The 14,949-nt window shown below is 41.7% G+C and overlaps 1 protein-coding gene across 1 annotated transcript in view; it reads left to right on the forward strand.

The window, feature by feature from the left end:
- The window catches only part of phf1 (PHD finger protein 1), a gene marked incomplete at both ends in the record, with an annotated part of 16,133 nt that extends 1,377 nt beyond the window's left edge, over positions 1-14,756 (forward strand). Inside the window, 13 exon segments of the mRNA XM_079735022.1 lie at positions 2,067-2,153; positions 3,092-3,186; positions 3,561-3,709; positions 4,535-4,630; positions 6,516-6,584; positions 6,799-6,922; positions 7,638-7,705; positions 8,438-8,569; positions 9,968-10,046; positions 12,033-12,133; positions 12,634-12,720; positions 14,344-14,572; positions 14,574-14,756. Coding sequence (XP_079591148.1) covers positions 2,067-2,153; positions 3,092-3,186; positions 3,561-3,709; positions 4,535-4,630; positions 6,516-6,584; positions 6,799-6,922; positions 7,638-7,705; positions 8,438-8,569; positions 9,968-10,046; positions 12,033-12,133; positions 12,634-12,720; positions 14,344-14,572; positions 14,574-14,756 — 1,499 coding nt within the window.
- Positions 14,757-14,949: the final 193 nt, after the last annotated feature.

Raw genomic sequence — 14,949 nt, forward strand, 5'->3', positions numbered from 1 at the left:
AAACCAACCCAGACTTAATTATACGTCAGAAACTTTACATCCTTCTCGTTTGTTTACATTCCGGTCGGGAGCCTTCTCCTCGGAGCAGTATTGTATTCCTTTAAGTTTGAGAAATAATAATAGAAACTGTCAAAAGAAAGACGACCTCTATGAAACTTATGAAGACTCTACAGAGTTCTGTTCATTAGATGTATTAAACCCTGAAGAAATCAATCAATACAGTACTGGCTGAAACCATTAACGGGAGGAATAACAGCATACACACTGTTAAATATAATCAACTTTATTATTTTATCTTCCATAAAGTTATGTAATCTGTCACTCATATAAGTATTTCATTAACATTTGATATCCTAAATGTTGGATATTAATCGATATTAATGTGGAAATTAAACCTTTTCATGTGCGTGACAGAAAAACATAGTTGAATCACCCCAACATTATACAATATGGACCTTATTGAAACAATTCTCCAGTAGATAAATTGTGTGTATCCATTTAGTAAATATTGCTATATGATAAAAACAAATTCTCTTAAGACACGGTTTTGGCAGGACAGCTTAAAGGAGCCTGATTATGGGAAGACACTGTCAGAATCTGTCTTAGTGTCATTCAATAGGAAACTTTCAAATCGTGGGCAGTTACATCAAAGGATTAAGGTCTGATATAAACAAAATGGACATATCAGAAAGACTAATGAAGGAGAAAGGATAAATATAATGTACGAGGCAATCAGTCACAATTATTAATTTCAAACTTTAGCAACAATTTTGTCATCAATGTGTTAGAATTCTGATAGTTGGTTGAATAATGAAGATTTAAGTTGCATACCTTTGTAATTGAATATACAACTTCATTGTAATGGATATGATAAATATAATAGGTTTTAAATGTACATTAATAAACAAGCTGCTACGAAAGCGAGTAAGAAGGCCATGGAATGGTAGTAAACCAACGTTAGGAATTTAGAATGGATAAACTACATTGTGCAAGTTGGCCATCAGACAAATAAGTCACATCTTTTCAAAAAGTTACAACTACTTGAGACACAGAGTCGAGTCGAAATGGTTTGATAACAGACATCTGTCTCTCTGAATTCAGCAGTAACGAAAGCTGCTAGTTTTGTAAAATAATGTAATACTAAAGAGCAATTCACCGGATGTATGTTGCCACCTACTGTGAACAGGCCGGCTACAGCTGGTACCATACAGTAGTGACGATTTCTATGAGTACATTTGTGTGCTCAATGCTTTATTTGTGCCCAAAATATTTGTATCAATCGAACACTTACAGCAGTAAATGCTGGAAAACGTATCATTGAGTTGTGTACCGTTTTCATCAAAATAAGTTGCAATGTAAATATAAAAATATTACTCTTACATTACTTTGTATTCATACTTTTCAACAGCTAAAAAAACGAGCGGGATCGTAAAAAAGCTGGGTCTTAAAAAAAGTGCCTGAATGTCCAGGCAAACTGCTGTGGAATGGGTCAGGCTGGAGGCCGGTGGCTGTCCTGAATCTATCGGCCGTTCCGGTATACCCCAGAACCCACAGATGGCCAGTCCGCCCCTATCTACATCAGTTGCACTTAAATACACAGGTGTAGGGTACAATGACTCGCATGTATTGAGGACATTGCTGCTTGACTTTTAAGTACAGAGAGATCAACATATCTCCGCTGTGAATCGCGTTTGCTAAATTCTGTTGGGGAGTATGGGACTGGTTCTGGGAGTCTCTAACAATCCGGTCCGTGGCCTTTTCTTTCAGGAAAGTTGGCCACTGCTCTGTGCTAGCATAAAGCACATGCTAGCATGCATACTGCGTGGGCAGGTTGGCAAACTCGTTAGGCTGTGCTAAAATTCAGCTGGTGGGATTAAGTGAATTTTGAATGTGCAGGAGACACCGAAATCAATGAGTTGAATCAATATTTATAAATGAATGTGCTGCTGGCTCGCTCTCCCTCGCTCATGGTCTTTATTCTCATCCTCTCTCCATTCACCTGTATTTTCTCTTTCTCCATCCTTCCATCTTTTCCTCCATCTCTTTCCTGTTATCATATCTCTTAGTTGCCGTCGGAGGGGAAGATGTCTGCTGTATATGTGACGCCCCACCTCTCAAAGATCCACTCTTGAACTGTTTTAAATGTCGCCATAGTAAGTTAGCATTTCCCCTTAAACTTGTTTAAATGTTGACCCAGAAAATGTTTATGTTAAATGTAAATGTATGTCACAGTTGGTGTTGAAGGTTAAATGTTGCTTAGCCTGTCGCCAAGCATGTCCCCTTAAAGATAGTGTTTGTAACTTTTCTGTCATAGTCATTTTCTGTCATAGATGTTGACATTCTCTTTACATCCCGACCGGAATCAATAAATCAAATGCTCTGACAAATAAATAAAATAATCTGGTAATCTGGATGTAGCAGTTCTGTAATAAGCTTGTCCAATCATTTTATTCTGCCCGAATAAGTTGATTCGATGGCCTACCTGTTTATCTACCTACCTGGTTAGCTGCACGCACACTGCCTGACTCATTGTGCATGACAAGTCTTCCACAAGGCTATCCAGACCAATTGCTAAAGCTAGCAAGCAGTTATGTGTTTAGGGGAGTGGCTTTGGTGGGTGGCCTAGGGATGGGTAGGATCTTTTCGGTTAGATACTTTAAAAGTACATCTTACGCTGGTTGGTATCTCCAAGTTGCCTACCCTAGCTTTAAACAGGTTAAAATGTTGCTCAGTAAGTTAGCAGGTCCTCTTAAACATGTTATATGTTGCCACAATTGGTTGGCTTCCTTTTCCTTTAATGTTCCATATTCCTTAAGTTAAAATGTTTTTAAATGTTCAGCTATGATCTGTTTAACATAGATGAATTTAATTACAGTTTCTCAACAAAAGTCTCTGTTTATCACGTTGGTACATTAAATACCTCTTACCCAGCCATCCATTTAAATGTTTTCCCAGTGAGTTATAATATAGTCTTGAGAGACTGAGAAGTGTACCAGATAACACGTCAGGTGTTGCTGTTGTTGTCACTGAGGCTGTCTATCTTTCTTTCCCTTTTGTAAGAGTGAATGAACCACACTCTGTTCCGTTCCAGGCTACCACCCCGAGTGTCACACCCCTGCCATCGAGCCCGAGGCGGACTGTGACTCCTGGATCTGTCGGCAGTGCGTCTTCGCAGTGGCAACAAAGGTTAGCCAGGGCCAAAAAACTTGAAGTGTCCACATTGTGTGCAGTATTAGGCCTAAAGTAAAACGTTTGGGATAAGATGATGTCTGGATTAATCATACTAATTCAGAAGAATGGTGGGTGTTATATCTGGTTAGAAGTAAGCGTAGGAGTCCATTTGAAATCATTTAATCACAGGCACTCCAGTGAGTTAGTGAGAATAAATAATATTTTAATCAATCACTCTACACTCATTGAATCTTCGCTAAAATAAAACAAGAAAGACAGCTACTCTCTATACATATTTTTCAAGCATATGTAAAATTTCCTCCATGTTTTTTTGAGTCGACATTTGAAGGGTCACCAGCCAATCACATCGGTTCAATATTGTGTTCTAGAGAGGCGGGGCCCTGAAGAGAGGCCGCTTTGCCCGCCTCATGCAGTTCATGAAGCTGCGGCTTCCCTACCAGCTGTCATCTTTAGACTGGGACCAGCAGCATCTGACCAATCAGCAGCAGTGTTACTGCTACTGCGCTGGACCGGGAGAGTGAGTTCTACAGTATACAGTATTTACATACAAGCAGGCTTGTTCATCAGAATGCAGAATAAGTACTGTAAAATCCTAAATCAACATAAATATACCCTAACCTAGGTTTATGGAACTTTTTTAAGGAACTTTATCTCACATAAGAAACACTGGGAGTTTCAAACACAACCAAATCTTCCCTGAATGACAAATATATAACAAACAAAAGAACAACAGCAATAACAACAAGATCAAGAAATAAGGAATTTGAAATAACATTTGAGAAGTAAATAAAATATTACAAAATGAATCTCCTTGAGCAATAGCTGGGTAGAGAACATAAACAACAATTGCGTTAATCTTGTGGGGAAACCCTTTCCTAAATGTCCCTGTAAAGGTCAGATTAAGATTACTCTAAATCATGTCAGCAGCTTCCCTCCTTTATGTAAGGTTGTGTGATTATCTGTGCAGAATGGTAGTAGAGGTTCAATTCTGTTCTGTGAGGGTTGTCAAGGAGTGTGTAACAGCAGTGGTGGTGGTTGTCAAGGAGTTTGTAACAGCAGTGGTGGTGGTTGTAAAGGAGTGTGTAACAGCAGTGGTGGTGGTTGTAAAGGAGTGTGTAACAGCAGTGGTGGTGGTTGTAAAGGAGTGTGTAACAGCAGTGGTGGTGGTTGTGAGGGAGTGTGTAACAGCAGTGGTGGTGGTTGTGAGGGAGTGTGTAACAGCAGTGGTGGTTGTAAAGGAGTGTGTAACAGCAGTGGTGGTGGTTGTGAGGGAGTGTGTAACAGCAGTGGTGGTGGTTGTGATGGAGTGTGTAACAGCAGTGGTGGTGGTTATGCTCTGCAGGTGGAACCTCAAGATGCTCCAGTGTGGAGGCTGTGGCCAGTGGTTCCATGAGGCCTGCACTCAGTGTCTGAGCAAGCCTCTTCTGTATGGAGACAGGTGAGTCACAGAGAGGTTATTAACCAATAACTCGTCTCCTCGTGTGGTGTAGGAATGGAGAGGGGAGGATAAGCAGGTGTTGCAACAACAACAAAAAAACTTGAGGATGAAGTAAGGAGTTCAAAATCTCAGTTTTTTAAGTGAGAATTTTTTTTTTTTTTTTTTAAGTTTACCCGCAGCCATGAGCAAGATGCTCTAGCCATTACCTGTAATACAATGACGTGTATTTAAAAGTAACAGCAATTTTCCTTCGATAAAGCATCAAATGACTTTAGATCAATTTTGCAGTTGCAGACAGCACACAATGGAAATAAACATTTTACCTTGCAATGATGTCATCAAGTGCGAGCAGGTTTGCGTTACTTTCCAATCAATTATTAAATTGAAAACACCCATGGCTCCCTGTTCCTCTAAGTACTCTCTATCACAAATCCAATTCCAAGAGATCAATAGACATGTTTAGTCCACAAATTAAATTAGCTTTGGATAAAAAATATTGATATATTTCAGACATCCTGAAATAGTGTTGAAGTTGGAAAATGTGTTGTATCACAAGTATTTTTAAAAATTTAGGTTTTTTTTGTAAAACAATTAGTCTCTAATTGAATCATTTTTTATAGACGTCGATCAGAATGTCCTAACAAGGCCAAACTAGCCGTGAGCGTGGTGCTGCTTAGTTAGAGTAATGGATGTGGCCTGACACTGGCCAATCAATACCAGCGGGGGAAAAGCATTAATTCCTCCCAGTGCCAGCTCTGACCAGGATGAGTTCAAATTATACAATTAACAACAATCCCTCCGTTCTTGCATTTTGTCTTGTTCTTTATTTTTCTCTGTTTCATTTCATTCTTTCTCTCTAGATATATAGAGAGATATACATAACTAGGTTAGCATCATCTCTTTGATAAACTGGATTTAGCCTCAAAATGAGTCCAAACATTACTCTTCTAATTACTTATGTAGTAATGTTCTAAAATCTCTCTCTCTCTCTCTCTCTCTCTCTCTCTCTCTCCCTCTCTCTCCCTCTCTCTATCGCTCTCTCTCTCTCTCCCTCTCTCCCTCTCTCTCTCTTTCTCTCTCTCTCTCTCTCTCTCTCTCCCTCTCTCTCCCCCTCTCTCTCCCTCTCTCTCCCCCCCCCTCTCTCTCTCTCTCTCTCTCTCTCTCTCTCTCTCTCTCTCATTAAAGCACTTACCCACTCAGCACAAGGATGTGCAGCTCTCTCTCTCTAGCACACTCCAAGGGTGCAGACTGCTGATAGACAGAATAGTGCACATATCAGCGCCACAAATCACACAAAGCCAGGGGCATGTGCGGGTTCGCGTGCACGTGCATGTTGGCTATAGTGAAAGCTGGCCATTGCAATAAAAGCGTACATCTCAGCCGTTAATTCGCTATTGTCATTAAACATCTGTGTGAGCCGGCTCTCTGACAGGCTGTTATCCTTTGAGGGCGGGATACATTTTGATTGACTGCCGTGGGAAATGAGACTGTGTTATGGCAGCCAGTGGCAGGCAGGTGGATTTATTGATTGATTGAGTCATGCGATTATGATGTTTTAAGAGTTGCACATTGTATAATTTATAATATCTGCCAGAAGAGAAAAAGAGGAACAAATAAAACAAGAGAAGGTAAAATAATAATCGGTACAGATTTTTTCATTCATCAAGGAATATATAAATTCTCTAATCCTGAAGTTGTTATTAAATAATTATATAATGGTACAGTTTTAATTGCATGAGACAACAATACAATTATCGTATGTTTATTAACCTAATTTTTAAAACAGCTTTTTACATAGGACATTTGACCAATGTGTCTCAATGGTTTCTGTTGGCTCTCTGGTTCACTGTTGACTGATGTCATTGCTGCTGTCTGTTGATCTCAGGTTCTATGAGTTCCAGTGCTCTGTGTGTGCAAACGGACCAGAAACCATCCAGAGACTTCCAATGACCTGGTAAACCTACATATATTCAGAAATGGTATTTATATTAGATACCAATATTAGTATTACCATTATGTATCTAGGGGAGGTTGACTTAGCACTATCAGAAGAAATCCGGAGAAATATTGACATTTGGTACAAAAACAGATTTTGTATTATTTACACGTAACTCAACTTTTGTCTTATTTCTAAACGTAAACCTGTTATGTTTGTTGTTTCAACGCAGGGTTGACTTGGCCCATCTTGTGCTCTATCATCTCTCCCTGTGCTGCAAGAGGAAGTACTTTGATTTCGACCATGAAATCATGTCCTTCACCAACGAGAACTGGGAGTCTCTGCTTCTCGGCGCGGTATTTCTATTTCCTTACCACTGCCATGATGAAATAATGTGAAATGCTGGCAACCATTTTGTCTTCAGGACTTGAAGCCTTTAAGCAGCTAATGAAGAGAAAATGTTGTGTTTTAAACAATACAAAATGTGTTTTGTGCATTTTTGTAGTGTCCTGCTTGTTAATATTTGTATTTCTGGAAAGACAAACATGAGTCTTTTCTTTTAGCTTTCGTGAAGTTTGACATGGGTTGTTATGTCTCTTAATGGCAACTCGTTCCCAGTACATGAAACATGATGTTAAAGAGGACTAACATGGTTTGTTTGGTGTACATCTTTGGATAAAAACAGCAATGTTATCATGATTATTTCCCATGGAGTCTATGGGCTAAGGTCACAAAGAGGTACTCTGTTGGCACCTTAATTTTGAAGAAATCCAGAGAGGTAGCCATACATTTAGCCTAACAAAACCTAAACCTCTGTGGTTTCGGTCTGCTAAAAGTTTTCAACCATGCAAATAGTTATTATCAAATGACTTAATAAACTTTATCAGGTTAATTTAAAAAAAAATACTAATTTCTATCCTGTATGGAAATTGTTAGATTTTTTTTATAATTAAAAGTTTATCTTTTTATTCAGAGATATCCAAGCATACACAGATACAGGTGTTTAACAGCCTCTATGATTGTGGTCTGCTATGTGTGTGTGAGGTTGATTCTGGTTCTCCTCTTCCCAAGCTGTCAGACACAGCCAGACAGGACCGCTGTCACAACCTGCTCAACGCACTCAACTCCCACAAGGACAGGTGAGACCTAGAGAGAATCAATGCGGGCCATATCTGGATAGCGTCACCTGATGATTGTAGACTAGAGTACAATTGCTCATCATCATATGGCTAGATCGCCACACACCTTGATCAGTAAACGTGTTTATCACAAAAATACAATGAGGAATTAGTTCATCGCCGTGTGCAATATTTGTGTCAGTATATGTGTCAGTTATTCAACATTTCAAAATATTTTGTTTACAAACTATAGAAACACGGTTGTGACTCATGAAAAAACTAGACATGATGTTTTTAGATTTGTTTTCGTGATCCATTCATTGTTGAAATACAGATAGGAAAAATGCATCGACGATGACAGCTGTTGGGTAGAAAATGAGGCAGACAGGGTTTGTTCAAAACAAACAATAAGCAGAGACTTGGATTTTCTCTGCTGGTAACCACTTAAAGATTTACAGTGATGCAGAAACATTTTTAAGAGGGTTAAGAGACCAATGCAGAGTGTAAATACTCAAATATCAAATATTCTGCACAGTTTGTGGCCTTACAATCCATTAACTTATGAATATTTGATTGCTTGATTTATTCGATTTTCCGTACTTAAGACTAAAAGCTAATTGCAGCACCGCTAATTCTCTTTGAACCCATAAACTGTATGATTAATCATAATTAATTAACAGCTCAACTTTATTGAAAGCCTTTCAATGCATTGTTGGATGAATGTGAATGCTCTGCTTTGATGTTCCCCCCGAGGTTCGTGTCTGGGAAGGAGATCAAGAAGAAGAAGTGTCTCTTTGGGCTCCAGGTGCGAGCCCCGCCCCCTCTCGTATCCGATTCGTCACCGCTCATCACCGACCCGCCCGTCAACATCACACACAGGAGAAGGTGAGGGAATCGCCGTGGTCTTTCCTTCCCTGAGAGCCCTTGGGGGCAGCAGTGGAACGTGAACAGTGATCTGTGCTCTTGTACTTATGAAGGACTAAACGCTCTTCTGTCTCGTATTCACCCAAACAAGAAATAATCATTTAACATTCTTATGTGTGTTCACTCACGTGCATCCCTGTGCATGCTGCTCACACGCGCACACATACACACACACACACACACACACACACACACACACACACACACATCACACACACACACACACACACACACACACACACACACACACACACACATACACATACACACACATACAAACACACACACGCAGCCACCCTGAAACACACATGGATGTTCAGTTTTTTGGAGACGAATTGGGGTTTGACAAAGACAAGAACAATTTGTCCCTGACATTTTTCTAGTTATACAAAGTGACAGCACAAACATTTCTTAAATTGCCCGAATGCAAGGGGAATTCATCACTGACATGTTGTAGGGATAGGACTTTTTCTTTATCCAATAGAGCTTAAATTACGTCACACATATTACAGGAAGGAAAGGCTAGTGGCTCAGCCACTGACCCCCAATTGAAAGGTACTGGGTTAGAAACCTCAATGTCCCCAGTCTACCTACAGGCTGCTGGCCTAACCCTAACTGCTCATTCATTTCATGTATCTAGAATAAATGAATTGTAAGACGCTGTAGACTAAAGTGTCTGCTAAATGACTTAATGGTAAACAGTGAAAGAAAGACAGGTAGGTCATTAAGGTAGTGGGGTTCCACAGGCAGGTGTTGCTCGTTAGCTTTGTACTGAGTGAAAGGAACAACATCCTCCTCAGAACACCTGGTGTTTCACACCTCGACTAACACACTGTACTGCTGCCAGCTATCTACTGGAGACCCCTCTGTTTCTGTCTGTCTGTCTCTCTCTCTATCACTGTCTGTGTATCAAATCCCCCTTGATCTCTTTCTGTCTGACTTTATCTGAAATCTGTTTCTATTTCTGTGTCTGTATACATCTGGTTATCTTTTCTCTTTCCATCTCTCTGTGTCTTTGATTCTCTCTTCCGCGGACTCCGTCTCTGTCTCTCCCTTGATTCCTCTTCATAGCGCTCTGTGTATTGCACTCTTCCTCTCTCTTTGTAGGTATCACTCTATCACTCTGTCTATTCCTCTCTGTATCCTTCGCTCTCTCCCTCTTGATGCACACGGCCTCCCTCTGTCTCTCCATGTCTCTCTCTCTCTCTCTCTCTCTCCCTCTCTCTCTCTCTCTCTTTGTTGTGAGGGGCTACACAAGGATGTGCTTATGTTGTGTTATTTATTGTTTTCATTTGTATGTGTGCGTCTGTCACTGTGTATCTGTGTGTGACTGTGTGTGTGTGTCTGGGTGCACATAAGCCCGCTATCACTTTCCTGTCAGAGGAGAGCGGGGGTGTTGGAGTCTCGTAAATCCAAGCGTCGCATCGTAGAGACACAGGTCAGTGCAGCTGCCTCAAAGTGTGTGTGTGTGTGTGTGTGTGTGTGTGTGTGTGTGTGTATTTGCGTGTATGTGTGTGTGTGTGTTAGTGTGTGTGTGTGATTGTGTAAGAGCATGAGTCACAGTTTGTGTGTGTGTGATTGTGTGTCTGGGTGAGAAGGACACTGTGATAGAGGGCTACAAAAGTTGACCTGTGTGTGTGCCTGTGTTGTATGTGTGTGAGGTGAATGTGTATGCGCACGCACATGCATTGTCTGTATGTGCATGAAATATATATGTGTCGGCAATGTAAATGAATAAGTGTCCGCAGAGTAAGAGTGCACAATGATCTTTCAAACAATCAATGTCTTGGCCAAACAGATCCTGTCTGCCTGTCAACCTTGTTGTCTGTCTCCTCATCATAGATGACTCTCTTCTGCCCCCTATCTTCAAAACAGTGGTGTCCGTGCATATGCAAGAAAAGTACTGCCCGTTATGTTTTAATGTCCTTTTCAACATTATGTCCAATTACATAATATCCCTTACAGGAGCTATATCATCCCATAGTAGTGTATTACGAAAAATGCAAATTGTAGTTTCTGCTAGGTTGCTTGAATCCAAGACAAAATGTACTGTGTTTGTTTGATCCCCAATCTCTGGAGTCTAAAGTGACATGGCTAAACCCTAAATGCTTGTCGAGAACATTCACCGTGGTTAAAAACTAATATTAAAGAATTGGTTCACCGGGTAGAGCTCGTACCATATAGGCTCAGTCCTGAACACAGCGACCCTGGTTTGAACCCTGCCCCCGGTTATTTGCTGCATGTCCTCCCCTCTAGTTCCCATACATTCCTCTCTATAATAGAGAAAAAAAATTAAGCTACGTTTTTTAAGTAAAACCGAGCTGACCGATCTTATAGCATTCAAAAATGTTATCAGAATAATAATGTTTAAAATGATTAGAATCACAATGTTTAAGATGACAATGTTAAGAATGTTTGAAATCAGAATGATCGGAGTCAGAATCACATTCAGATTCAGATTCTAAGTAATTCAATTAAAGTCTGTTTTCCACATCTACATTTTCACAGTGTGTTCCCTGGGGCTCTGAGCGTCAGGCTACATCACGTGTGTGGTTGACTATTTATACATCATATTTGTACCCATGAATACTCATTGTACTGCTTCCTCCTACACTACGTTTGGTTTCTCCCACAAACAAATGCACTAATCCAGAAACAATAGGCTTCATGTTGCTCTTCATCCCCCATACCCCCTGATGCTAATCTGTGCGTGTGTGTGTGTGTGTGTGTGTGTGTGTGTGTGTGCGCGTGCGTGCGTGCGTGTGTGTGTGTGTGTGTGTGTGTGATTTTGGGCAGATGGTTTTTGCTGTGATTTTGAGTGGCTTGTATTTGTGTGTGTGTGTGTGTGTAGATTCTGTTGTAGATTTGAAGCTCAATGGGACTCTAAGCAGGTTTTTATGTCTACACACTGTGCATTTTGTAAGACAAACAGATCAGATAAGCTTGTAAAAAGCTCATTGTGATGTTTGTATCTTTGTGGGCCATTAAACTGCAGTGATATTAGCATTGCAGAATTAAATATAATATAATAATACAATCATGTTATTTAGAAAAATGTGGCACCACAAGCTTCGAGAACAGGAGTAGTTCAGGTGGTCAAGCATATCATGCCATAATTGGAGGGTTGCTAGTTTGACTACCAGGCAAGCTGGGAGTTCACTTGCAGGTGCATGTGTGTGTTCACAAACGTCTGTCCATATGGATGTGTGTGGGTAAATTCATTTGTGTGTTTGTGAACATATAAACATGAATGTGTGTTTATAAATGTGTGTACATGAATGTGTTTCTATGAATATGTGTACATGAGTGTGTAGATGAAAGTGATAACACTAAGGTTAGCCATGACATGGCAGCAGTCATTCTGATTGGCACCTGACCTGTGTGTGTGTGTGCGTGTGTGTGTGTTTGTCCCCTTTTGCCACAGCCGTGTCCAGACCCCACACCTGCAAACCAACTGGAACTGTTGCCACATTGCCATGATTACGGGGGCGGGGCCTGCCTCTGCAAAGAGGAGCTGGACCTGAGGTGAGGTTGTGTTTAACATAATAATATTACTCTTTATTTGCTCTGGACTTAATACAAAAGTTGGGTTTATTACCTGCTACTTCCCTGATTAGCTCTAACCTTTGACTTTGACTTCAATTTTTTGTAAATAATGAAAAAGCACGACCGACCCCGGATAAGCGGTTGAAGATGAGTGAGTGAGTTATAATGAAAAAGATATGAAAAAATCAGTCAGCCAATGCACAGCAATGTTGCTCATAAGGTTGAAAATACAGTCACCACCAGGATAGAGACCATCTTAAACATTCCCTCACGAAATGGAACTTCCATTTCCTGGTTTCCTGGAGACATGACTATCCGCTAAAACACTTGATCACCTAGTATTACAGCGGGTATCAAACCCAGACTTATTTCTCCAAGAACACGGAACACAGTGTCCGAGCTCTTGGTCTCTAGAAGGTGTGTTAGGACATCTGAGGGCTTTGTGTTCCCTCCTCATTTGACCCTGTGTTCTCCTCCAGCTCCCCTCCTAAGAGGATGTTTGCCCTCTACCACCCCACCTACAACGGAAACACTCCTCTCTCCAGGACAGTGCATCACTACAACAGGTAACAACACACATCTTTTATCCTGCTCTGATGGGCTTGCAGATGAGCTCCGGTGAAAGACCTCTTTCATCCCATCTGTGAACCTTCATTGTGCATGTGGGTAGAATCTCAGTTCAGCAGGGGAAAAAAACATGATGGTTTTTGTAAGTAGCTTTTTCCTAACAGCCAAGATGTTTGGCTTTAGAAATACAAAAACATTTTAGTAATGAATCAAGCCGGAAAAAAAAGCAAGAGTGTGAAAATAGTTTTCAAGATTTTGACAAAAAGTGCAAAAATTTGTGGTATTTTGCCAAAGTGATGAAATCCCACGAGTGACAAAAGAGTCAGACGGTATTTTTGCAGATGGTAACTGAGGTATTATAATTCAGGTGTTTCAACCAGCATCTGTTCCAAATGAAGACCCTCGCTGGAGTCTAGGGCTGGCCTGAATACATCCTTTCTAGCTTTGGATATTTGTCAGGTTTCTGAACGAATATCTGAATATTCAGTGAATTTCAGTCATTTTCTAAAGGGGCTCAATTCGTAAAACAGATAGAATAACAACAATTTCTCGTCACGGCTTTCTCGTCACGTCTCGGCTTTCAGATCCAGTCATCAGTCCGAGTTCGACTTGGTTACGGCAGAGATTCAATGTAACATAAAAGTTTCCGAACAAACGGTTTCCACAGTATGAGAGAACACCTAAGTTATCACAAAGCATATATAACATCGCTACTTGTTCTACTTGGGTTGTTATACGTTTGAATAACCAACACTAATTAATGACAATTCGGTCAACCCGTGTTGGGCCATTCTGATGACGGCTTCCATCACCTCAAATGAAGCGTTGAGGTGAAGCGTTCTATGACATCTAGCGCCCTTCCCTATATGTTTAATCACTGGGATATTCAGAGGAAATGTAACCTAGCCTTCCTCCTGCAGTCCCAAAATAAAGAAATGCTTTTGAATTTAAATTTTTCATAAAAACAAAGCAAAACGACTATCACAATGCTATATTAAGATCTTAATACCTTCCTAAGGAACAATTTCCAGATATAAAAATATTCGGGCTCAGCCCTAGTGGAGTCCTTGGTTGTTTTAGAAAAGGGACTTAAAGGGGACATATCATACCACCAGGTGTGAGTGTGATTAGCCATTACAAGCCGTTTTCAAAATGTGCAGCATTGTGACATCACAGGTGGGCGTGTCCATCTAGATGTGTGACGGATAGATGGACACGCCAACCTGTGATGTCACAATGCTGCACATTTTCAAACCTGCTTGTAATGGCTAATCACACTCACACCTGGTGGTATGAGATGTCCCCTTTAATACCATAGTTACTATGCAAAGATTTATCGCAAATAATCATTGTGTCTTATCTAATCTGCAAATATTATCTCCACCAACTAACAGCCTTCTACACAGTGAGTGAGAGGAAAGTGCTCTGCATGACTAAATCCCAATCGGAGAAATACAATGAAAGTTAAAAGTTGCAGGACTGCTTTCTGAGAGGGCATTCACCCCTCAAACTCGGATGTAAATCAGTATTGATTATTGACTCTGAAGCCAAAATAAGCTGAATACAAAGTCAAATTCAATTCTCTGTCTACTCTCTCTCCTTCCCCCCCCCCCTCCCCCCAGCAATGAGGGTACATGCAGGGTAACCCCCCCCTGCCTCGCCCTCCAGTCCAACAACAACCACCACCAACACCGTCACCACAACCACAACATGAACGGCGGCTACCAGCACCACAACAGCCACCATGCCAACCCCCACCCCCACCCCCACCCACCGACCCACAAGCTGCTGGAGCCCTGCCCGTCCCTGCTGCTGAGGGGGCTGGCCTCTCACCAGGTGGGCATCGGTGGCGGGGGGGGTGGGGGCGGGTGGTGGAGGAGCGGGCGGAGGGGGAGGGGGAGGAGGGGAGGGCGGCGGGGGAGGGGGGGGAGGGGGGGGAGGGGGGGGGGAGGCGGTCCGGATCCTGGCGAGGCGTGTCACGCCGGACGGAAAGGTGCAGTACCTGGTGGAGTGGGGGAACGTCAGTGTTTACTGAGGGAGGGGGGCGGAGGGATGGGGAGGAGAGAGAGGGGGAGAGAGGGGGAGAGAGGGGGGACGTCAGTGTTTACTGAGGGAGGGGGGCGGAGGGATGGGGAGGGGAGAGAGGGGGAGAGAGAGGGAGAGAGGGGGGACGTCAGTGTTTACTGAGGGAGGGGGGCGGAGGGATGGGGAGGGGAGAGAGGGGGAGA

The sequence above is a fragment of the Pollachius pollachius genome, assembly GCF_949987615.1.
Source record: "Pollachius pollachius genome assembly, chromosome: 1".
NCBI classification, from domain to species: domain Eukaryota; kingdom Metazoa; phylum Chordata; class Actinopteri; order Gadiformes; family Gadidae; genus Pollachius; species Pollachius pollachius.